At 40.0% G+C, this 25767-nt stretch overlaps 1 protein-coding gene across 2 annotated transcripts in view; it reads right to left on the minus strand.

The window, feature by feature from the left end:
* lrba (LPS responsive beige-like anchor protein) overlaps nt 1-25767 on the minus strand; it is a 661684-nt gene that overhangs the window by 34141 nt on the left and 601776 nt on the right. For both annotated transcript variants that reach the window (XM_055646656.1, XM_055646666.1), the window contains one exon: nt 5857-6024. In XM_055646656.1, the coding sequence (XP_055502631.1) occupies nt 5857-6024 (168 nt within the window). The remainder of the gene's footprint in view (nt 1-5856; nt 6025-25767) is intronic.

Genomic DNA, 25767 nt, shown 5'->3' on the forward strand with positions numbered 1-25767 from the left:
AACTGGCCTGTGCAAGCACAATATTATACTTCTCTTAAAACAGTCCAGAAGCCATCTGTGGCCAGCATCTCTGGCATTATTTCCCTCAGTGCACGTTACTCTAGCTATCTACGACGTTCTCATCACTGTCTAGTTGACTGTGAAATATTTTCCGTACTAGTGTTGAACTCTAACCCTTTCCGTTTCCTTGCTGTGCAAAGGGAGCAATTGGGTGCTGGTTGTAAGTGGACAAATGCCAGCACTCAGGCAATAAATTAAAGCTAAACAAATTACCAATCAGGTGGCTTTTTCTTCATTTCACGTCAGGGAAGTATAAGAACTCTGCTCAGGATCTACACTCTGACGTGAATGAAGCCATAACCCAAGAGGGTAGGAAAGTGCAGTCTCAGATTTCTATAGGTATAGCATTCCACAGAAAACAAGACATTGGTTGTGTTTGTGGAAAATGACAATGACACCAAGCTAGAAAAAGTCTTAGTGAATGAAACACTAGAAAACAGATGCTCTCCTTTTAAAATAAAAATACAACTTCATAGCTATTATCAAAAACATTAAGGTTATTCAATATGCCTTTAAACCCTTCTGCAGACTCCCTACTTTCTCTACACTATCCGCCCCTCCACCTATCTTCTACAACAAAGTAGCTGGGAGGAGTAATCAGCTACGTTATTTGAAAAGTAAAGGCTGTTATCCACATTTATTGTTGTATCAAGGTTGCCATGATAACAATTGATTTCTCCACGGAAGTTTTATTGGTAGAAATATCGTTTATTGTAAATAAATTGTGTGAAATTCACCAGGAATGGAGAATCAGGATGAACTAAAAGACTAGTTGATTTCAAACACAAAACTTGTCAATGTGCAAATATAATCAAGACCATGAACATATAACTTTCACCTTCACATCTAGACTGGTCTGTTCCAGTGCTCTCTGGTTTATCTTCTACACTTCATAAACATGGGCTCATCCATGATATTGCTCTTCATACCTTAAATCGCAGCATGCTGCTTATCCATCACCTTTATGCTAACCGACATACATTCATGTCCATTTAAGCAAACTCTACTCCTTTATTCCTACTACCAAAATGCATGACTCGCGGGTTGACCTGCGGTCAATGAGAGCGTAGCGAACCACAGTGAGGGGGATGGGGAAGAAGAATGGAGGACCCGGGTTGGTGAGACCGCTGTGAGAGAAGAGGGACTTCACCAGATATCTCAACAATAGCTGTTTACATGAAGAATGACATATACATATTATTAGTGAATGTGGTATATAGTAGTATATCTCCAATTTTCTTCTGCTATTTGAAATGCAAAATTTATCATGTAATCTGACCAATTTCAAAACTGATGTTGGAAAGGCTATTCTGATATGATTGTTTAAGAAGGAACTGCAGATGCTGGAAAATCGAAGGTACACAAAAAAGCTGGAGAAACTCAGCGGATGCAGCAGCATCTATGGAGCGAAGGAATATCAGATATTCTGATATGATTAACTGTTATAGGTCAAACTTAAAACAGCAATGAGAACAATACAATGTGCAAATGATATAATGATTATAGTTTACAGAGTAGCTTTTAATATTTAATACAATGGTTTTAAACTGAAAGGAGCATATAGAGCACAAAACTGAATGGAAATTCTATATAATTTGACAGTTTTAAATGCCAGCATCTAAACCTAATTGTATTTTCACCCACTTCAATGTGAAACAAAGAAATACAATTTAATTCTGCCTGCAGAAATCAAATTCAATTTATTTTAGGATTTGAAAAAGAAACGGTAATACCTATAGATCAATTTTTCCACGATGTGTACAAATCAGGTAAATTATTTCTGGTAACATTGTGGAAAATGGTCCTGCATTATTGCATTTCTAACCCTGTACGTGAAAGTAGGATAAACAACAGCTTCTTCTCATGCCCCAGGCAAGAATAGTTAATAAAGACTTCCAATAAGGGCAGTAAAATGCAGGGAGTATTCTACTTTCTTATAAAAGCAAATGGCTCGGGTAGTTTATTCTATTAATAGACAGGAATAACTACACCTACAAAGTTAACAACAAACTATTGTTTCAGATAAGTGAAACTTGCAATTTGACATCAAACAAACCAATATGATCTAGGATTAAATAATGATGGCAAAATGGGGGGAAATCAGTTGTGGATTCATAATTCACAACCTGCATTCTACAAACAATTTCAAGATATCTTACCAACAAAACTAATGAGGTATTTAATATACTTCCTTAATGACTGTGGGGAAGTGAGAAAAATTGGTCTCTCCTTGGCCCAGTGGTATGAATGCTTCTGTCAGAACGGTCTGACTGGTACCTTGATCCCGCAGTTTGGGTCTTTAACACTAGGGGCCCTTCATGAACTATTTAATTATTAAAACTCTTTCCAAAGATAACAATCTGGGAACCACAGTATTTTAATTCATCCCACAGGCCCATGGATTGAGCATTAAGACTTACAACAGGTGCTGAATTACAAAAGGCATAATCCAGATCTCTGATGTATGGAACCTTCCATTTCGGTTCTGTGTACACTGGTCATCATCATTAGAACTTTATTTCAAGTCAATTAAATACATGTTTTTACTTCTAATGCAGAAAACATCAAGGCAAAACTTCATCCCCATACCTTTGCAGACAAATTCAAACCAGCTGTACACTTTTACTGAAATCAATGTAATATTCAGCAGCTGTTTCGAAAACTAATGCTTTAAACACAGAAAATAGTAAGTGTGTGAACCTCAGAAGGTCTATTCCTTTCCCAAAGCCTTTGATAAACTGACAATTGCTGGCAGCCTGTCACGACAGCACTGTATTCCTGTACAGAAGGATCTGAATCTCAATCTACAGAATCACTTGAACTGTATTCACCTCAAAAGGCAAAGATTGCTTACAATGTTTCAAAGAAGCAGGAGTTGAGAAAAAATTAGGATGAGTTACTGTGCAAAGGTAACTGCAATGCTGGTCAAAATGAGTGAGTATCATGGGAGCAAAGTAGAAAGACTATTAAAGATTGAAAGGAGGGGGAAACATGGATGACATAATGTTTATAGCCAAGAAATGGCAGGGCGAATTTCAGAAACAAAATTGCTTTCTGGCTAAATTCAAAATATTTTAACAAAAAAATAGATATATATTTAGAAGATTGGAAAGCAGGCAGAACTGCTGGTTTTTACCCACATAAATACTAACAAGTTTAGGAGTTGCACTGCAAAATATTTGAACTTTTTGCAGATTCTTGCCAGAAAATCTATCGCAATATCCTGCTGTTAGACTCTACAGGCTCAGGAACATTCAGAATAATTTGACTCTTTCGACACATGGAAAAACGACGGAAATATCTTTTTGAGTATGGGGGCTTATTCTCAACCATCACTACTCATGGCTTCATTGAAATGGATGTAAATGCTCCCTATCAGCAAGTTCAAATGTGCAGCTTCGCATGAGTACTAGTGATGCACCATGCTCAGAAAAACCTGGGCCAAAATGTTGTCATACTACTTTACAATAAAAATTGCCGATGAGAACCTATCACCATGCAATGATACCATATTTCCAGTGGTGGCAATGTCTCATCAATCTCTCCGTCCATGTAGCATGAAATTACTTTGCTCCAACAGTTCTTCTTCCTAAATGCCCTCAAGGTTTCAGTTTTTAAACAAAGAACAATATCGGAATATATAGACCCAAAATGCTGGAGTAACTCAGCGGGACAGACAGCATCTCTGGATAGAAGGAATGGGTGATGTTTTGGGTCGAGACCCTTCTTCAGACTGAGTCATGGGAGAGGGAGATACAGAGATAAGGAAGTGCAAGTTGTGTAAATGAGACAAAGGGGATGGAGCTCAAGGAAGACGTAGAATAGATCGTTGTTAGCTAGGAGAAGGTAACAACAAAGCAAACAGAGGTAACATGTAATTGAGGACAATCAGACTGGCCGGAGAACTGGGAATGGGGGAGGGATGGAGACAGAGGGAAAGCAAGGGTTACTTGAAGTTAGAGAAGTCAATATACTTACTGCTGGGGTGTAAGCTGCCCAAGCAAAATATGAGGTGTTGTTCCTACAATTTGCGTTGGGCCTCACTCTGACAATGGAGGAGGCCCGGGACAGAAAGGTCAGTATAGGAATGGGAGGGGGAGTTAGTGTTCAGCAACCGGGAGATCAGGTAGGTTTAGCCGGACTGAGCGGAGGTGTGCAGTGAAACGGGGTGGTTTGGCTGGGAAGGGACAAGTTAACCAGGGAGTTACGGTCTCTGCGGAACGTGGAAAGGCGTAGAGATGGGAAGATGTGGATAGTGGTGGGATCCCGTTGGAGGTGGCGAAAATGTCGGAGGATTATGTGCTGCATCTCTCCCTCCTATCCCCATTCTCCTGCCTTCTCCCCATAAACTCTGACACCCATATGCGACTGCTGATGGAGTGTAAGGTGAGGGCTAGGGGGACTCTGTCCATGTTGCGACTGGGGGAAGGGGGAGCAAGAGCAGAGCTGTGGGATATCGAGGAAACCCTAGTGAGGGCCTCATCTCTGATGGAAGAGGGAACCCCTAAAGAATGAGGACATCTCAGATGTACAGGTACGGAACACCTCATCTTGGGTGCAGATGTAATGTAGACAGAGGAATTGGGATAGAGTCTTTACAGGAAGCAGGGTGGGAAGAAGAACAATATCAGAATGGTGCTTTAATAAAAATAATTATGAATTTAATTGCAAATGAGTGGCCTAGGGAGTGGGAGATGCTTGTTCACCATGGATTGCATGGTTGTCCCACATAATTTAACTGCATGGTTCCTATGTCTTTTTCCTATACAAGTCTCCAATGAAGAGACTGCCAGGCTGATCAGTGCATGATTTCATGACACCATCTGAGCCTGGTAATTCATTTTCTAAGTTACTTCACAAGGTATTTGGGCAGACAATCGAAAGCTTGGTCAGATGTACCCAGAAGGTTTTAAGGAGCTTCTTAACACAGAATACAGTAAGCAAAGTGGAGGCTTGAAGAAGAATTTTAGAGTTAGGGCATTGGCAGCTGTTAGGTGAGAGATTGAGAGAGAATTGATTTCTGTGTGCAAGCGAAAGCTAGTTCAGCGATCCTGTCTACAGACATGGGGAATGTGCAAGTCCCAAACTAGCTGGTTCTTCCCGACCAGCTTTATCCCAACTCTGTGCCCACATTAGACACATAATCCAGCAGTGAAGTAAAGGTGTGGCAAGTCCCCACTATTAACGCAGTGAATCTGCCAGGTTAGATCAAGTGCTGGATAGAGACTCCAGACATACGAGTGGAAAGTAATAAAATATAGGGTAATTTCCACTATTTCTTTCCTGTTTTTGCACTGTTTTTTAGAATTATTATTATTATTTTTTCAATGTTAAATATTCACGTCTTTGTGCATGCTTTTAAATAACAGAATTTCAGACCGTTCAGCAAACATCATTAATTTTTTGTTGAATTCGACAGCTGGTTAACCAAGGGATGTGATATAACCAAATGTCAACAATTGTTTCAACTGTTTTGTGGACAAGACATGCTCTGCCCACTACACCTGCCCATTGCATCTCCCCATAATGCCTTGTAACAGCAACTCCCAGAGCAAGGAACGAGGAACAGATTAGCTTTGGTTTGGACATTATACCATACATATACATACAAAAAAAAATTCTGCCTGCCATGTGGTAAGTGTGAACAGCTAGCTGCAGGCTCAATATTCTGGGATAAACCTTTGATTTAGCATTACTGAAACCAAAGTTTGAATAGATGAAATGCCCAGTGAAAGCAAAACAACAGAAATATCAAACAATATACAAAAATGTGTATTGTTTTGCTCCTTTACTTACTGTTGGGATATTCTCCAACACTGTGGTTCTTCCCATTCCAGTACCAGAGAAGTAGCGTTGCATCTCGTGAGCCCGACAGGACATAACAGTCACCTCCAATGTACGACTCAGATCTGGCTAAACAGGTTACGACATCCCAGTGTCCAAAAATCACCTGAGTGAGTTTACCTAAAAAGAAATGAAAGAAATCACCATTAACTCCATTTTAAGTAGATGTGTGTGGGTTCATGACCCATTAGTGACATTTTATTCCAATACTCTTCAGGGTGTCACTTACAAGTAATGAATGGTTTTAATGATTCCACAGTATTTCTCAGGAACATTCACATCATTTATGAATTATTAGAATAATAGATCTTCTATTACCCTATCATGCATTCAACATGGGAGAATATCAATTTTGGTTGGAAAATAATCAAATAATTGAAGTAGAAAGCAGTTAAGGATGAGATAATAACATTTCAAGCAGATTATTTCTTGACTTTGAGAGACTGAAAAGATCTACAGCATTTTAGGTCCAATTCTCTGCAATGATTATGAAAGGCAAATTTATTTAAAAATTGACAAATATAAAATAAGTAATCGTACAATTACAAAAGGTAATTGAAGGTCCCCTGTCTCCATCAATGGTGTGGATGTGCAATTTGCAAATATCTTGGAGTTTACATGGACAGTAAACTGAACTGGTCCAGGAACGCTGAGGCCCTGTACAAGAAGGGACAGAGCCGGCGGTACGTTTTGAGAAGGCCCCACTCCTTCAATGTCTGCAGCAAGATGCTGCAGATGTTCTATCAGTTGGTGGTGGCCAGTGCCATCTTCTTCGCAGGGACGCCAACAGGATTAACAAATTCATCAGGAAAATTCATCAGGCTCTGTCCTGGGGGCGGAGTTGGATTCATGGGAGGTGGTCTTGGGGAGGAGGATGCTCCTCAAACTGCGGAGAATCTTGGACAGTACAGCATATCCCCTCCATGACATGCTGGTCAACCTGAGGAGTACCTTCAGCAACAGACTGGTTCCACCAAAATACAGTACGGAATGACACAGGAGATTAATTTTCCTTGTGATAAACTGTCCAACCTCCCCCAGCTTAATCTTTGCGTATCCCCAATCCTTTCCACTCGTCACTTTAATTTCATGTATCTTGTGCTTTATGACTGTTGGCAGTCCAATTTCCCTCCTGGGTCAAATAAAGTTCTATCATATCGTATCGTAAAAACTCTACTGATGTCAGAACAATTCTACTGTGGTCGGTATCTGTGACACATGTTGTAAAGAAGACAGATTGAGAACGTCTCCATTATTGAGTGGATAATGTTGTATATTTTTATGAGTGGGAAGATAACTTCCTCACCTACTTCTTTCCATACTACTTGTACACTATTTACCATCCAGGAAAATAACAGATAGATAGATTCTTGATTAATACAGGTGTCAGGGGTTATGGAGAGAAGGAAGGAGAATTAGGGTAGGAGGGACAGATAGATCAGCCATGATTGAATGGTAGAGCAGACCAGATGGGCAGACTGGCCTAATTCTGTTCCTATTCCTTATGACCTTTGGTAAATAATTTCAACTGCTCACGATTCCCTCTTTCCCCCCCATCCTCAACTCCCAGAAATGACAGATGAGAGCACGTGCCAATCTAACAAAGCATGTTAACTGTGATTTTCGTTCTTTCCATTGGTGAATCACCCAAATATAATTGGTGTCACCGGCAGCCTTTGAATCTGTTTGTGGAGATTAAAAGAACCAATTCACATTTAACATACCATGTTTAACAGAAAAATGAACCATTAACCATTCTCTTTTCCGAACAATCTCTTATCCATTACCTACATGTTCAATGACATCTGCTCAGTTTCAGAAAAATTCAGAAAGTCAGTTTTAAAAAGATATATACATGATACACACACACTGATATATATATGATACATACACACACACACACATATATATATATATATATATTTGAAATAAAGGTCAAAGAATGAATCCAATCCAATCAGGATGTAGAAGAGTGCTTTGCACAGAAATACATATCATTGCACACATGTATTCACTTAAATGCTACATATGATTTGTATATAACTTTAAAAAGGCCAGCTTGGAATGTACATGCCTAATAATAACCTCAAAGGTTTTCCAACAGAAATGTTTGAAGTTGAACACTGAGGATCTAACAATTATCATTTCAAATGCTGACAAGCAGGTGATATTTAAACAAAACCATCAAATGGTGAATAATATGCCAAATTATGCTGGACTGAGGCTTAAATGATTATTTGATACTTTCAATGAAAAACATTAAACAGTAACCTAGGCAACAGTACTATTGCTTCTAAACAGAGAACCTTATATTTAAGCATTATTTTATAATGTTGCAATGGATTTATTTAAAAGAGCTACAATCAAAATCTATCTATTCGATGACAAATAACATTGCCTCACATTTGTACAGTTACTTTGAGATAATGGCATTGACAGAAATTATTTGGCCTCGGTTAATGGAGGCAACTTAGGAGGAGTTCACTGATACAGAATCTAACAGTAACATGGAAAATAGTTATATTAAAAAACTGACCTTGTGAAATTCATCACTGAAAATATGACAGGATCTAACCATGTAGCAAAACAATGAGTGGAGCAATTTTCCACTGGAGCCCAGAGTATACAAAGATAAAAGCATTGCCAATGCTTATATAATTTTGTTCCCAGCATGTTCTGTCTAGACACATACAACTTTTGGTCCAGATTTTAGCTCATCAACCAATGGCTAGTATACGTTTATGCTAAAAGCGTAGGCAGACTATGGCAAAATGAAATGCATAAAAATACATTAGGTTGATCAAATTATGGGGACAATATTATTGGTGCAATTACATGAAATATAAAGATTAATATTAACCCTTTTGATGCTCAATTGCGACTGAGGTCACTTACTTCTTTCTGAGGGAGTACGCCAATTGGTGACTTCGTTCCTACCAAGTTGAGACGCATTTTACAATAACGGTAGTATTAGGAGTTGCCAATAGACGTCGCTGGCATTCAGTTTCAGACAGGTGCTCTCGAGACAACACTCGAGAAATGGGTGTTTTCATTCAAAAATCGTGATAATTTTGCATGTGAACTTTTTGTTTCCAAAACCACCATGGCAGATTATCGTAGGAGCCAAACGGGTGAGTCCATTCTATGCGAGATCTTTGCAGACAGTGACTCTGAAGGCGAGGAACTTTCAAATGATTCCGACGATTAACTGGGTAATAACGATGATATTGCAAGTTAAATTTCTGATGACGACACCTCTGAAAGTGACAAAAAGTTGGACCAAGGAGGTGATGTGGACAGTGACAATGCATCCCCTATCCCTCCAAGGCATGTAGCACAGAATCGTGGGCCTGCAGTGTTGACCGACACTCAGAATTAGATCAAGTTAGAAAGAGGCATGATACTTCTGAGGAAGAAATGAAAATGTATGTGGCCCTTGAAATCGCCAAGGGCCTGTGTAGTAAAAATAACCTCCATGATTACTGGGATAGTTTTTGGCTGACACAAACCCAGGGGTTCAGTCAAGCCATGAGTCGGGACCGATACATACTTCTGCGTTCCTTCCTGCATTTTAATGACAATACCAATCAAAAGGTGAAGGGTCATGTTGATTGTGACCCACTGTACAAAATACGTCCAGTGATAAATCTTGTGAAAGATACATATTTGAATTTTTATCAGCCACACCAAGAAATATCAATAGATGAAATAATGAAATGATTCAAAGGCCGCTTGAGTTTCAAGCAATATATCATAGAATCATTATCATCATTTATTAGCCAGGTATGTTTTGCACCACACAAGGAATTTGGTTTTCCATACAGTCCTACCAAAAAGGCAACGAGACACACAACTACATTAAAATTTGACAAAAACATCCACTACAGCGGATCTACATTCCCCACTGTGATGGAAGGCGATAAAGTCTTATCTTCTTTCCTCCTTTCCTCCCGTGGTCGGGGGGAGTCGACAGCCAGCAATCAAACTCTCATGTCGGGGCGAACGAAGCTCCCGCATCGGGACATCGAAACTCCTGCGGCTTGGAGTTCCCAAAATTGGTCCCTAACTAACTTCATGATGTCAAAGTCGGTAACTTCCGCAGGTTGGAGCACCAAAGGCCAACCCCTGGCAAAGGGATCGCCCGCTCCAAGATGTTAAAGTCCGCAGGCTCCGTGGTTTTGGAGCTCTGGAAGTCCCAAACAAGAGGCCGCCAACTCCACGATGTTAGGCCGCAGTGTTGACGGAGATAGGACATGGAAAAAGTTGCGTCTCCATCGAGGAAAGAGATAAGAAAAGTTTTCCCCCAATGACTTCCCACAAATACAAAACTCAAGATAAACTAAAACATACATTTTACAACAAACTAAAAACACAAAGAAGGAAAAATACGAAGACAGACCATTGGCATGGCAGCCATTGTGCGGCGCCCCCTAGTCTGTCCCCAATGAGCCTAGTAAATGGGGTTTCCAAATCTGGGCTTTGTGTGAATCAGCGAATGGATATAATCTACAAAGGAATATTTACACCAGAAAAAGTGAGAACAATGATCGCAAGATGACCTTGGCGTCCAGTGTGGTGAAAACTCTTGTGAATGGAATTGATTCTAATGGCCATAAGGTATATATGGACAGCTTTTTCTCATCCACTGAGCTAAAGCGCCCCCCATAATGTTTGGGATAAAGACGCATCATTTATTTATTTGCCTCTGTACTCCGCAATTTCAGATTTGTAATCGGAAAAAATCATGTGGTTAAAGTGCACATTGTCAGATTTTAATAAAGGCCATTTTTATACATTTTGGTTTCGCCATGTAGAAATTACAGCAGTGTTTATACATAGTCCCCCCATTTCAGGGCTCCATAATTTTTGGTACACAGCAATGTCATGTAAATGAAAGTTGTCATGTTTAGTATTTTGTTGCATATCCTTTGCATGCAATGACTGCTTGAAGTCTGCGATTCATGGACATCACCAGTTGCTGGATGTCTTCTCTGGTGATGCTCTGCCAGGCCTGTATTACAGCCATCTTTAGCTTATGCTTGTTTTGGGGGCTAGTCCTCTTCAGTTTTCTCTTCAACATATAAAAGGCATGCTCAATTGGGTTCAGATCAGGTGATTGACTTGGCCACTCAAGAATTGACCATTTTTCACCTTTGAAAAACTCCTTTGTTGCTTTAGCAGTATGTTTGGGATCATTGTCTTGCTGTAGAATGAACCGCCGGCCAATGAGTTTTGAGGCATTTGTTTGAACTTGATCAGATAGGATGTGTCTATACACTTCAGAATTAATTATGCTACTACCATCAGCAGTTGTATCATCAATGAAGATAAGTGAGCCAGTACCTTCAGCAGCCATACATGCCCAGGCCATAACACCCCCACCACGGAGCTTCACAAATGAGGTGGTATGCTTTGGATCTTTGGCAATTCCTTCTCTCCTCCATATTTTGCTCTTGCCATCACTCTGATATGTTAATCCTCGTCTCATCTGTCCACAAGACCTTTTTTCCAGAACTGTGGTTGCTCTTTTAAGTACTTCTTGGCAAACTGTAACCTGGCCATCCTATTTTTGCAGCTAACCAGTGGTTTGCATCTTGCAGTGTAGTCTCTGTATTTCTGTTCATGAAGTCTTCTGTGGACAGTGGTCAATGACAAATCCACACCTGACTCCTGAAGGGTGTTTCTGATCTGTCGGACAGATATTTGGGGATTTTTCTTTATTATAGAGAGAATTCTTCTGTCATCAGCTGTGGAGGTCTTCCTTGGCCTGCCAGTCCCTTTGCGATTAGTAAGCTCACCAGTGCTCTCTTTCTTCAAAATGATGTTCCAAACAGTTGATTTTGCGAAGCTTAAGGTTTGGCTGATGTAACAGTTTTATTCCTGTTTCCCAGTCTCATAATGGTTTCTTTGACCTTCATTGGCACAACTTCGGTCCTCATGTTGATAAACAGCAATAAAAGTTTCCAAGGGCGATGGAAAGACTGGAGGAAAGACTAGGTGCTGAGAGCTCTCTTATACCTGCATTAAGGAGGCATTTAAAAACACCTGAGCAATTACAAAAGCCTGTGAAGCCATGTATCCCAAACATTATGGTGACCTGAAATGGGGGACTATGTATAAACACAGCTGTAATTTCTACATGGTGAAACCAAAATGTATAAAAATGGCCTTTATTAAAATCTGGCAATGTGATCTTTAACCACAGGTGATTTTTTTTCTATTACAAATCTCAAATTGTGTAGTACAGAGGCAAATAAATAAATGAAGGGTCTTTGTCCCAAGGATTATGGAGGGCACTGTGTTTTGCAATTCACAGCATTTATTTAACCTTGATTGGGATACAATATCTCTCCAATACATCATTCTAAGGTTTACGAGAATGCTGCCAGGACTTGAGGGACTGAGGCATAGGGAGGGGTTTGGGCAGGCTAGGGCTTCATTCCTTGGAGCGAAGGAGGCTGAGGGGTGATCTTATAGAGATGTGTGGGTTCATGAGGGGAATAGATGGGGTGAATACACAGAGTCTTTTACCCTGAGTAGGGGAATCAAGAACCAGAGGACATAGGTTTAAGATGAGAGAGGAAAGATTTAATAGAAACCTGAGTGGGCGACCTTTTCATACAGAGGGTGGTGGGTATATGGAACGAGGTGTCACAGGAGGTACTATCCAATAAATGTTCAGTTTTGGAAAAGTTTTCCTTGCCTCTGAAATACAGAGGCACTCAGGATTATACGAATAACTGAGGCTCTCAGATATTTGCTTTTTGTAGGGTAGTAACTTGTCAGCAGTTGGTCATGCAGTTAAACAATCAAAATTGTACTAATAATCATAGATCAATAGTATATGGCTGCACATATACACAATTGCTCAGAGTCTTCCCAGAGGGTTATTCAAAGTGAATGGATGACGATAGGGCAGCCTATGGTGGGGCAACAATAAGGATGACACACAATTGACCAGAAGTAGAGAACTACTGAATTCAAAAAAGAATGGTGTGATTATAGGCCACATGAGGTCCAAAAGATGGAGATCCACAAGACAAATGTCCCCTATCAACTTTCTGCTGCTACCCACACTCTCCTCTGACAATAACATTCCATTTCTCAGGAGCCATCTGTCAAGAAATCCAGAAATTAACAATGACATTCACCATTTCCTTCAGTGCAGCAGCACAATCACTGATCAACTGAAGAAAAGTGATTTTGAAGATTCAGGCATCAGACTTGGCACAGTAAACCCTGTCCATTTATACGCTTCTGCGATTTGGACTGCCGACAGCAGGTATCTCAAGACACTGGGAAGATGCTACTAAACTCTGCTCTACAAAGTTGTTCAAATCTATTGGAAGGATATAGGATCCAACATCTTCTCCCAGATCAACATATCCAGCATCAAGACTCTAAATGCACACAGTCAGTTCCATTGGTTAGGCCATGTCACAACATGCCCACCAATCAGACTAAAAACACTCACTCTCTTAAGATAGGAGCCAGGCAAAAGTTTGGAACTGACAAAGTAAATATCTGATTATTGATGGACCTATGTATTCACAATATTTTCTTCTCTTATTTCACATTTGTTGCATTTATTTTCAACAATTGTTTGTCATTGCAGTATCTCTTTTTTTGTTTGAATTCATTCCAGTATTATTTTCAAAATCTAGGCAATATTTTAAAAGTTAGTATTTTATAGTTTGCATTTGACATACAGGTTGTTGAAAGTAAATGGATACACATTTGAAAAATGTTGGAGAGTTTAGTTGCTACTTTAAATCATTATTTTCTTCTTTAATCATTGCCTGAAGCAGTGTAGCCCCTTCAATTGTTTTCTCCCATTTGCAGCTACATCAGTGAATGACTCCCAGCTTTATGCTTCTTCGTCAGCTCTGAAATACTCCGCAACTCTATGCTTCATAGCAACCCTTGCAATGAAAATAATTTTGTGTTAGTACAAGTAGCTATTTCAATGAATAAATGAATGTAGAAATAGAAAACCAATTGCATTTTAAGTAAAATTGTACGGTATTAGTTATTTGGGGTGTAATTGTTGAACTAACCTTCCATTAAGTGAACTGAAACAGGGGTTAAGGCTGAGCTATCTGTTGACACAATAGATGATTGTTTCCTTAACATTCAATATGTTACAAAGAAGGATAATTGTTTAAACTTACTAGTTAGCTGTGATCTATAGATATTCTTTGAGAGGATCATTTTGGCGACATGTAAGCTGTTGGCTCACGCACACAATCATTTGTTACAACAGAGGTATGTTCCTGCGAAATGGAGGATAGCTTAAACAAACCTATTATTTAAAACAATCTGAAGTTGAGAATTTTTGGCCCCTAATTTTAACTTTGCTAGGAGGGAAACAATTCTAAATTATGTGAGTTGACAATTATTTGGAAGATGATGACACTTTCAACATATTAAAAGATAAAGATGTAGTAAACATTAACTTCAAAAAAGATGTATTATTATGCATCTAATGGAGGAAACTGGCAGTAGAGAACATGTTGTATTGAATGAGTGACAGGTGAACATATGATTTGAATTCAGAAACAAACAAATGCTTGTTACATTGTTTTGGGAACACTGGTTTTCAGCAAAATATATTAAATGGAATAACAAACCAAAAAGATAAATTGCAGATTGACTGATAAAATGCAAATCTTGTGTGCCAGCTGCCATTGAAACATAATTATGCCCCTGTCCACTTAGGAAACCTGAACGGAAACCTCTGGTGACTGCATCCTCCGTGCGGTTCCTGGAGGTTGCAGGTGGTTGCCGGAGGTTGCAGGTAGTGGAAGCAGGTAGGGAGACTGACAAAAACCTCTGGGAACCGCACGGAAACCTTGGGTGGGGCGCAAAGTCTCCAGAGGTTTCCGTTCAGGTTTCCTAAGTGGGACAGGGGCATTAGTCATATATTTGTGACTTTTTGTTGCCTCATCCAGGAGATAATTTTGTTGGAGGGTGCAGTCAACAAAAGCTCACAGAATAACACATTTCTACCAGACTGCTCAGAATCTTAGACACCTGATTAAATTCCATTTAGTCTCCACTATTCCAAAGTAAACTAATCCTGCCTGTCAAGTCAAGTCGAGTTTATTGGCATGTGTACAAGTACAGTGAGATATGGGTACATGAAATATCTTGCTTGCAGCAGCATCACCGGCACATAACCTCAGACAAACACACAAAAACATAAATTATCCATATACATTACCCTTAAAATATATCAAAGGCAGTAAAAAGGAAAAAGACTACACAAAAAAGTTATTCATTTGAAAAACACACAAAGAGCTGGAGTAACTCAACGGGTCAGACAGCATCTTTGGAGAATAAACAAATCCATGAAATGATGTAATGTTCCGTTGTGGAGGTAGGATTACAATTGTGCAGGTAGGAACTGCAGATGCTGGTTTAAACCGCAGAGAGCTGGAGTAACTCCACTACAATTGTGGAGTGGAAAGTGGTAGACGTGCTGAGCCTGGTGATCTTTGAGCAAGTTCATATAGACTGGAAAGTGCATAATTTGTTGGAGGCTGGTAGATTGCCTGGAATGAAGACAGGATCAGCAGGAATGGAAATATTGTTAGGCTGGTGAAGGGTTGAGACTGGTTAGAAAATAGGAGCAGGAGTGGGCCATTCAGCCCATCAAGCCAGCACCGCCATTCAACATGATCATGGCAGATCATCTAAAATCAGTACCCCATTCTGGCTTTTCCCCCATATCCCTTGATTCCTTTAGCCCTAAGAGCTCTTTCTAACTCTCTTGAACACATCCAGTGAATTAGCCTCCACTGTCTTCTGTGGCAGAGAATTCCACAGACTCACAACTCTCTGGGTGAAGAGGTTTTTTTTATCATCACAGTCCTAAATGGCCTACCCTTTATTCTTAAACTGAGACCCCTGGTTCTGGACTTCCCAAACATCGGGAACATTTTTCCTGCATCTACACTGTCCAATCCTCTAAGAATGTTATATGTTTCTATAAGATCTCCTCTCATCCTTCTAAATTCCAGCAAATACAAGCTCAGTCAACCTACACTCTGGAATTTAGAAGGATGAGAGGATATCTTATAGAGACATATAACATTCTTAGAGGATTGGACAGGGTAGATGCAGGAAAAATGTTCCCGATGTTTGGATGAGAGGAGATCTTATTGAAACATATAAGATTAGTAAGGGTTTGGACACGCTAGAGGCAGAAAACATGTTCCCGATGTTGAGGGAGTCCAGAACCAGGGGCCACAGTTTAAGAATAAGTGGGAAGCCATTTAGAACGGAGATGAGGAAACACTTTTTTTCGCTTTTACTCGTCCCCAATTCACGTGGCGATACAGTTCCATAATGGTTAGCAGTCTTCTAGTGCTTCGCCTAAATGACAGCATGTCATGTATACTGCTTATATGGAATGTTGGCAGGCAGTTTAGTCAACCATGGTCCCAACAAATACATCTTCCAGGAGTCATCATTGGATAGAAACCAGAAATAGGGACTTTGGCTGATTTGAACAAGCAATTAATTCAAAAAAACTTCCTGTGCCTTCACAAAACAGAAAAGGAGCAGATGGCCAGTCTTTGTTGCAGAATTAAAAGAGTTGACTGAAAGTTTAGATGGAGTCTATTTTTTTTAAAAAAGCTTTTAAATGGAGGAAATATGTAAAGCGGAAGAGAAAATTCCAAAGAGTAATCCAAGGTGGTTGAATGCTGCACTGCTGCAGAGAACAGATGAACATAAATTAGTCAGTGAACTGTGGCACGCAGAAAGGTATATGGTACTGGAAAAATGTCATTGCGAAGTGCGAAATACAATTGGGCATTCTCACAGGTTCATGTATGCAAGTGCTGGTCCAAAATACCAACTGGTTCAGTTATTAATCTCTTTATTAGTCACTTACATATTTAAAACCTTTAAGGGCAGCACAGTGGCACAGCTAACAAAGCCACTGCCTCACAGTACAGGTTCAATCCCAGTCAATACAGGTCTGTGTTGATTTTGCAGCTCTCCCTGTGGCGACATGGGTATCCCTCGCATGCTCTGATTTCCGCCTAAATCTCAAATACATGCGTGCATGTTGGTCGGTTACATGGCCACTGCATAGTTCTCCCTAGTATACAGGTGACGGGTAGAATTTCAGGAAAATTGATGAGAAAATGAGTAGAAGAATAAAAATAGCATGAACTTAGGATGAAAGTAATGGGTGTTCGATGGTCAGTTTGGACTTGGTGTGCCGCAGGGCCCTTTTCTGTGCTGCATCTCTCAAGTTGCATCAATTGCATTAAGGTCCAGATATTATTCAGTGTCTGGAAAGGCCTATTCTGTGGGTAGGTCAACGATTTATTTCCTGATTCTGCTGTGACAAAATTCTATATAGCATTGCAGCCAAGATAATGTGTGCAACAGAATAGTGCAAACACACCTTACGTAGTCAAACACCTTACTTCAAGCATATACAGTGAAAACAAAACAAGTAGATTGCAAATCTGTGTCGTGTGGAAAGGTGGGGGGAGAGATGTGAATGAATTGGGAGCACCTGAAGGAGGATTCCTGTGAAAGAGTTTTATGTTAAACTTGAATTGAATTTACTCAAAGGTAAAGCCCAGCAACAGAGTTCACAGATTAGGACCGCTCGGGTAAATCCATTTAACATGCTGAATCAAATCTCACACCACGTGATGGCCTGGTTCAGCAAGAGATACCTCCACTAACCCTGGGCCACACAAGCACTAATGAAAATAGTAGAAGCTGGTGAGTGTGCATACATCTTGCCCACCATTGAGCACATCAATTAAAGGAAGTCTGGAAGTGAAATTGTGGACTTCATGGACTTAGCAATGTCAATGACTTCACTTTGTAACTGATCAAGCCATCTTATATATAACAAAAATTTCCATGCTCACATTTTTTTTTAAATGCCATAAATTCACAGCCTAGTTATGTGTAATTTACTTTCTTATAAATTACTGAGTACCCGATTGACAAATGTAGGAAAAAGAGGCACAGATTTACCCAAAATAAATTTCTTTTGTAAAATGATCTTGAATGAAAAGCAAATCAACATGAGGAAATTACTGCCCAAATATTATGTTCTCCAGCAGGTACTACATATATAAATTTAAAAATGGAATAATTCACAAAAAGGTCTTCTGTTCTCCATAATATTGCACATTTCTAATCGGAATCAATTGATTGTGTGGTGCCACAGTCTAACAGAACTGAATCTCTCAATGTTCCTTGGGTTTTACCCGTGGATGGTAATGGAATATGCATAACCCTAAGTCTGACTCAGCATTCTCTCCCCGAGAACATCGCTGCAAAAGACCTACTCATTTTGAACAATATTTCTCCTACATCAATTATTTACATACACTGACAATTGCTACTTTCTATTAAAGATTAGTGATTAAATCAGCTGTTGTTCATTTGTTGATGGAGGAACAAGAAACAGGCTACCAAGGACAGAGCAATTATTTAGCTACTTATCTGCAGTTTTATTAAAAATTTAATGAAAAGTAACCATTTCTGGACTTTAAAATAACTAGAAAACAGCACATCACTAAACTTTGGAATATGATACAATTTAATAGTCTCTTTATTCAATATTTGGCTTTTGAAGTCACTAATATCAGTCTGGTACGGACAGTTTCTTGGTATGCGCTTATCTAATGCATACAAAGAAAATGTGCATTCCAGCCAAATAGCTATTGAAGTAAAACATAAAATGTTTTCAAATAGAAATACAAAGAAAAAATCTAGCTGAAAATAAGGAAACCAGTGATATTCGAGAGGAAGATGGGAGGCAGAATCAGGATCTGATAATTCAATGCACTAAAGAGCTTATTTGAACTCGTTGCCCTGGACATTCCTTCCCAAATTTTTCTAGCAAAAAGCAATCCTCAATACTACCAGATTTTAGCCTATCAAATCAAATCATACCTCAAACTTCCACTGGTTTCCTTTTTTTTTCATTGATTTTCTTTGCAAAAATTGATTTTAGGCTATTTATATACATGCACAGATGCATTCATGATGTACACCCTTTTAATATCACTGCTCGAGTACTCTGACTTGCATGGTGGCACACCAGTAGAGTTGCTGCCTTACAGTGCTTACAGTACTAGAGACCCAGGTTCGATCCTGACTACGTGTGTTGTCTGTACGGAGTTTGTACGTTATCCCTGTGACCGCATGGGTTTTCTCCAAGATCTTCGGATTCCTCCCACACTCCAAGGACGTACAGGTTTGTAGGTTAATTGGCTTGGTATAAATATAAATTTCCCTAGTGTGTGTAGGATCGCTGGTCATCGCGGATGCTCCGAAGGGCCTGTTTCTGCACTGTTTCTCTAAACTAAACTAATACATTTGTAATAATGATCTAGATATTCAGACAATTATGTCAGATCCCTATGATCCTAGAGGCAAGAAATCAAAAAAAGTGCTTATCTGGTGATCCTATTCTAGCACAGCTAGCAGTACATACCAGAGAAAGCCCACCTACACCAAGTTCCTTTACCATTGGGTGCATCATCTGTGATTTTGTCAACTCGACAATCCAAGCATCACTAGGATGTGTGTTCCTAATTAAAATTCCTATATTGTGCCATTATTGGTAGGTTATTATATACAATAACTCTAGAATGTATATACTTCTTGCTGAATGGCTTCTGAGGAAATGGTTAAACCACCTTTTTGGAATGTGGTAAAATCCTCCACACACCATGCTCTGGTAATGCAGTCCAATCTCTCTCCACATTACCACATAATGGGCTAAATCAAGCTTCAATTGCCTGGAATGAATGTAAAGGGCACTGGTCAAGCTGACCTCTGGATCCAGGGAGTGTTGGAAGTGGTGATTACACCTCAGGCAGTGTGCTGCTGTGGCCATGCTCCAGAATGTTGGACAATCTACAACATATAGCAAAGTTGGGACTGGAGTTTTGATTTCAGTCAGTCAGGATTGTTATTCAACTTATTAAATTTGCTGTAAATAATAAAAAAATAAAACTAAAATTGAAATATTGAAAGAATCAAGCCAATAAAATGAAATAAACTTGAGTTTATTCAGAAAGGAAATTACCCAAATTGAACCAAGGAATTCTAATTCAAATGAAAGAGAACTCTAATTGTATGACAGGTCTGGAGGGGTGGATTTCCAGACAAAGTCCAAGAGGACTATTCTTAATACATGAGTTTAGTGATGACTATGAAATGGTTGGATTATCGTTCAAAAAAAGTTTTTTGGAAAAACGAAGTGTGGATATTGACCTTTGTTTAATTCTAGAGTCAAGGTGATGTTGTACCTTTTATAATTATCCTAAAAATGGCCTAGCAGACTACTTACACCAAATCTATCTTCCATCTATACATAACTAGAACTCTGATCTTGTGCTCTTCCGGTTCGTGTTTTTTCCTCTCTGCGCAAGAACATTACACGAGAGCGCAATGCTTTTTCGCCACCTTACCCGCCATTCATCTGTGCTCAAGTGCACCAAGTTTCGTTCCAATCGATGGTATAGTTTCAAAATTATTAAGGTTTGAAAATATTTTTTAAAACGCGCATGGGCAGATTGATCTCTTCTCCTGTCAATGACCGGCACACAGATTGGTCTCCTGTCCTGTCATTCACCAGTGGCGCCCGCCTCGCCCAGCGTTGCCTGGCATTGCATGGGCCATAGCTGGAAGGGAGTGCTGAGGGATGAGGGGAAATGGGCCGCGCCTGCGCAGTTGGGGGCTATGGGTGAGTGGTGGAATATTGCGTTGGGGAATGGGTTGCGTTAGGGGACCAGGCCTCCAGTGTGACAGGGAGCCAACAGGTCCCATTTAGTCTAGTAATACAATGAATCTACAGACACCATCGATCTTGACACAACCTATTTAACCAACCTTCAAAGTTCTCCCCACAGACATCTGGGGATGTGTACTTAAACAGGCTGGCATAGTAATTCTCATAAAATCATTTCTTTCAAACCCTGCTCTGCAGTATATAGTCAGGAGAAAACATGTGGTTAGGGTGCTCAACATTAATTGCAAGGACACATGAAGTTATAAATGAGCATGGACACCTTCTGATGATTATCATCTACCATCATGTCAATTGATGATTCAGCACTTTATCAAGTTAAGCATCACTTGTAAGCAGCATGCATGACAAGGGCACAGATCACTGGGAGATGGAAATGCCATCGTCAGGAGCTGGCCAAGCCAATCATGTCTAAGAGGACGCAACATCAAAATTCATCCACAACAGATTTTGAGGGAACCAACACAAAGGGATACATCTACTTGACTTAATTCTCACCAATTTACGTCACAAGTGAATCTAATTAATTTTGTATTGTTGGCAATTGCATGGGCTCTGTGGAGACTTTAATAGTGAGTGCATCCACTATTGTGCTGTGTCTCACTATCACCGTGTTAGATAAAATAGGATGTCTTCAGAAAAAAGCCTGGTAGTTTTAAAGGAAGCATGCAATTATGTGGGCCATCAGCACCAATTGGACTGCATTCTGTTGCAAAATGTAGCATGTTAGATATCATCTTGCACACTCTACCATTACTATCAAATCTAGGGCAAACAAGAAGTGTAGAGGTGCATGCCGGAGGAAGCAGCAGATGTGATTCCATGAAGAATGCCAACCGGGTCAAACAGGATTAAAATTGGTACATCGGACTATTAGAGACAAAATTAGGTAAGTGATCTGAAAACAGCACTCGAGGATGGGGATAAAAATGTAAACAACAGGATGAGGCTCCATTAATATTGCCATCTCATTTAGAGCAGAGTGGATATGACTGGAAAGACAAGATTGTTTGGCACTAAAGACATTGAAAGTTGATAATCTATCTTAACTTCCCTTGAGACACCTCAAAAGAAAAATTCATTGATAGAAAAAAAATGGCAGAAGGCAATGAATGCAGCATAGTTTATGGATCTCACCATAATTTAGCTGCAGGACTGATGATATGCTCCAGAAATAGCCATATCGCTGTCCAAGCTGTTTCAGCACAGTTGAAACACTGGCACTCACCTGATATCACCTGACCAAATATAACATTCTCTTGGTTAATTCCTGTCCAGAAAAAGACAGTTAAATCCAAATCATCTGTCGACCTATCGACTCTCACTCACCAGTAAAGTGATGGAAAATGTTGTGTTCCCAGAGCGTTTACCCATAAATAACTTGCTGACTGATATGGATTTTAGGTTTTATCAGGACAACGTGGCTGCAGAATTCATTATAGTCTTGGTTCAAAAGAGCAGAATTCCAGATATAAGTTGAGTGGCTATTTTTTTATATCACCCCAATATTTGCATCAATCGTACCAAACAAAATTGAAGACAATTGGAATCATGGATAAACTCAGGATGACAATTGTTTCAGGAGCGTTAGCTCCAGCATTTTAGTGCAGTTTCTTGGGTTCAACTGGCTTGAAGTGCTCAAATAATGATCTTCTCGCCATCAAAATACTATCAAGTATCCTGTCCCACCAGATGCCCAAATACCCTTGACCTCAGCTACACAATCAAAGCCGCCTATCGCTCCATTCTCCACTTGCCCTTTGTAAAGTCTGACCTCTTGGCTGTGCTCCTTGCTTAAAAACAGAAGCCATTGAAGACTTTAGGAGAGCTCTCCTTCCCCTCACCCCACTCACCATCAACAACAGCACAGTCATATCTGTGGAGTACTTTAAGTTCCTTGGAACCATCATCTCCAAGGACCTTAAATGTGGGTCCACCATCGACTCCACAGTCAAAAAGGCACAACAGAGCCTCTCCTCCATTTACACTTCATGTTGCCTTCGGAAAGCATCCAACAAAATCAAGGACCACTCCCACCCTGAATATTCTCTCTTCTCCCCTCTCCTATTGGGCAGAAGATACGAAAGCTTGAAAGCTCACATCACCAGATTCAAGAATGGCTTATTTTTCCCTCTGCTATCAGACTCTAGAATGGACCTCTCATAAGCTAAGAATGAATTCACGATCTTCCAATCTACCCCAATGTGCCCATACAATTTATTTTAATCTACACTTTCTCTGTAGCTTTTTGCACTATCTATTTTCTGTTTGGAACTACCTGATGTACTCCTCTACAGTGTGATTGGCCTGGATAGCATGCAAAACAAAGTTATTCACTGTATATCAGTACATGTGAAAATAATAGATCAATACTGATACCAATAGAATGGCCTCCCTTAAAAGTCTATTGTGTTCCTCCATGGGTGCTTTATCAAAATCATGAACGTCATACCGAACAGCCGCTAGTACCTCCACTCCGAGGACTGCTGTGGTTTCATAAAGTAGTTTATCCCTCGCTCTTAAGGGAAAGGCTTGCCAGTCTTGCTCCTACTATGCACAGGAATAAACTACAAAAAGGAAGGTGATAAGAAATGCATTATTCTGAAACCTGGGAAATAACTAAAAGAACCTACCAAATGTATAAGACCATAAAATGAATGAATTCAATTCAATGTTTTTTTAATTAAATGAAAACTCCTGCCTATTAATCCATTATAACAGCAAATTCTTGCTTCCAGGTTAAAGTTTTGGGCAAGGTATTTTGATAAAAGCTCACAATTGTACAATTTAGTTGATCTTCTTTGCTGTAATATGTTCAAACTTTCTTTAAGGCGAAAGCCATTGTCTCAAGAGCTCAGCTTCTGACGGTCAACAAAACCACCTCCAAGGTAAGAGTTAAAAGTCACATCTGTGCATTCTGAATGTGTGCACCACATAGAATATCCCCGTGTTTAATCTTGGACGCATGCTTTGTGCCTCCTCTTATTCTATCACTGCTTGAGATTTTCTACTTTTTGTTAAAGACAAAGAAACTGCAGATGAATCCTCAAAACTTTATTTCAAATGAGACTCGTGTTCAAAGTATTAACAATCATTGCTTTTCGATTCTAAATTGTTTACTGACACACATGATTAACAGCACCTGTAGTGTCTTTGTTTTCATTTAAAGAACAAAACTGGAAACAGCTGAAACTCATCACAGAAAAGGTATGGACTTCAACAACATCCCAGCCGTCGTGCTGAAGACATGTAATCTTGAACTGTTGTACCCCGTCAAGCTGTTTCAGCACAACTATAACTCCGAATAGCCAGCAAAATTGCTCTCTTCTGTCTTGAGTGCAGAAAGCAGCTCAAATCCAATCTGGTCAATTCCTCCTCTATCAGTAGCAGAAGAATCACCATTGGTATCGTCAAGCGACACCATCACAGTGATCTTCCATTTAGATTTTGAAAGCACACCTTGTCTCCAGACTTTCTAGCGTGGTCCAATCATAACAGCAAACAAAAGTAAACAAGTGCACATGAAGGAACCCAAAACCGGTTTCAACAGGGGTGCAAGTGGGAAGTGGGTTCACGAGTGGGAATTATATGTGCAAAGTGGCTGCAACTGCTGAAAGCTCCAGAATGCTGCAACAGCTCCTCAGGGAAATATTCTAGAGCCAACTATCTTCAGCTGGATCAAAAATAACCTCAATCATAAAAGTTAGAAGTTGGATGCTGACTGGCCATTGCAGTATTCTGTTACATTCACAGTTCATCAGATAATGAAACAGTCCAAGCTTGTATTCAGTCAAGACATGGACAATAGCAAGGCTAGGGATAATCAACTGGCAAATGCAATACTGCTACTCAGCAATGCATTGCAACATTGAGTGGCATTTCCAGTGTTGAGATAAGATTCAGCATCCTGAGGATTAGTATCACACAGAACTCAATGACTCCTGGGTAGACAAAATTGCTGGAGAAACTCAGCGGGTGCGGCAGCATCTATGGAGAGAAGCAAATAGGCAAAGTTTCGGGCCGAAACTTTGCCTATTTCCTTCGCTCCATACATGCTGCTGCACCCGCTGAGTTTCTCCAGCAATTTTGTCTACCTTCGATTCTCCAGCATCTGCAGTTTCTTCTTGAACATCAATGGCTCCTGCAATGAATTACAAGGCTACAAAGAGAAGTTTGCCTTCGGATTTGCCAGACTTGCCACAAACTACAAGACATGCTAGCTTATGCAGGAAAGCTCTACACGTGCCTGGGAGTGACTGTACCCATCAGACAGAGCAAAGCAGAAAAATGGAAACTATAGGCCGGTTAGCCTGACTTCAGTGATTGGTAAGATTTTAGAGTCCATTATAAAGTATGTGGTTTCTGAGTACTTAGAAGCTCATGATAAAATAGGTAGCATGGTTTTATGAAGGGGAGATCTTGCCTGATAAACCTATGGAATTCTTTGAGGAAGCAAATAGCAGGATAGACAAAGGAGAGTCAGTGGATATTGTTTACCTCGATTTTCAGGAGGCCTTTGATAAGGTGCGGCACGTGAGGCTGCACCGTATCAAAGATACCAGCATGGATAGCAGGTTGGCTGGATGGCAGAAGGCAAAGAGTGGCAATAAAGGGAGATTTTTATTGTTGGCTGCCAGTGGCTAACAGAGTTCCACAGGGGTCAGTGCTGGGGCCACTACTTTTCATCTTGTATATTCATGATTTGGATGAGGGAATTGAAGGTTTTGTGGCCAAGTTTGCAGAGGATACGAAGATAGGTGGAGGGGCAGGTAGTGTGGAGAAAGAAAGCAGGGGCTCTGCAGAAGGACTTGAACAGGTTGGGAGAGTGGGCAAAGAAGTGGCAGATGGAATACAGTGTAGCAAAGTGTGGTGTCATGCATTTTGGTAGTAGAAATAGTGGCGCATAACTATTTTCTAAACGGGGAGAAAATTCTGAAATAGGAGGTGCAAAGGGATTTGAGAGTGCTTGTGCAGGATTCTCAAAACGTTAATTTGCAAGTCGAATCGGTGGTAAGGAAAGCAAATACAATGCTAGAATTTTTTTAGAGAGGACTAGAATA

The sequence above is a fragment of the Leucoraja erinacea genome, chromosome 1 (assembly GCF_028641065.1).
Source record: "Leucoraja erinacea ecotype New England chromosome 1, Leri_hhj_1, whole genome shotgun sequence".
Lineage (NCBI taxonomy): Eukaryota > Metazoa > Chordata > Chondrichthyes > Rajiformes > Rajidae > Leucoraja > Leucoraja erinaceus.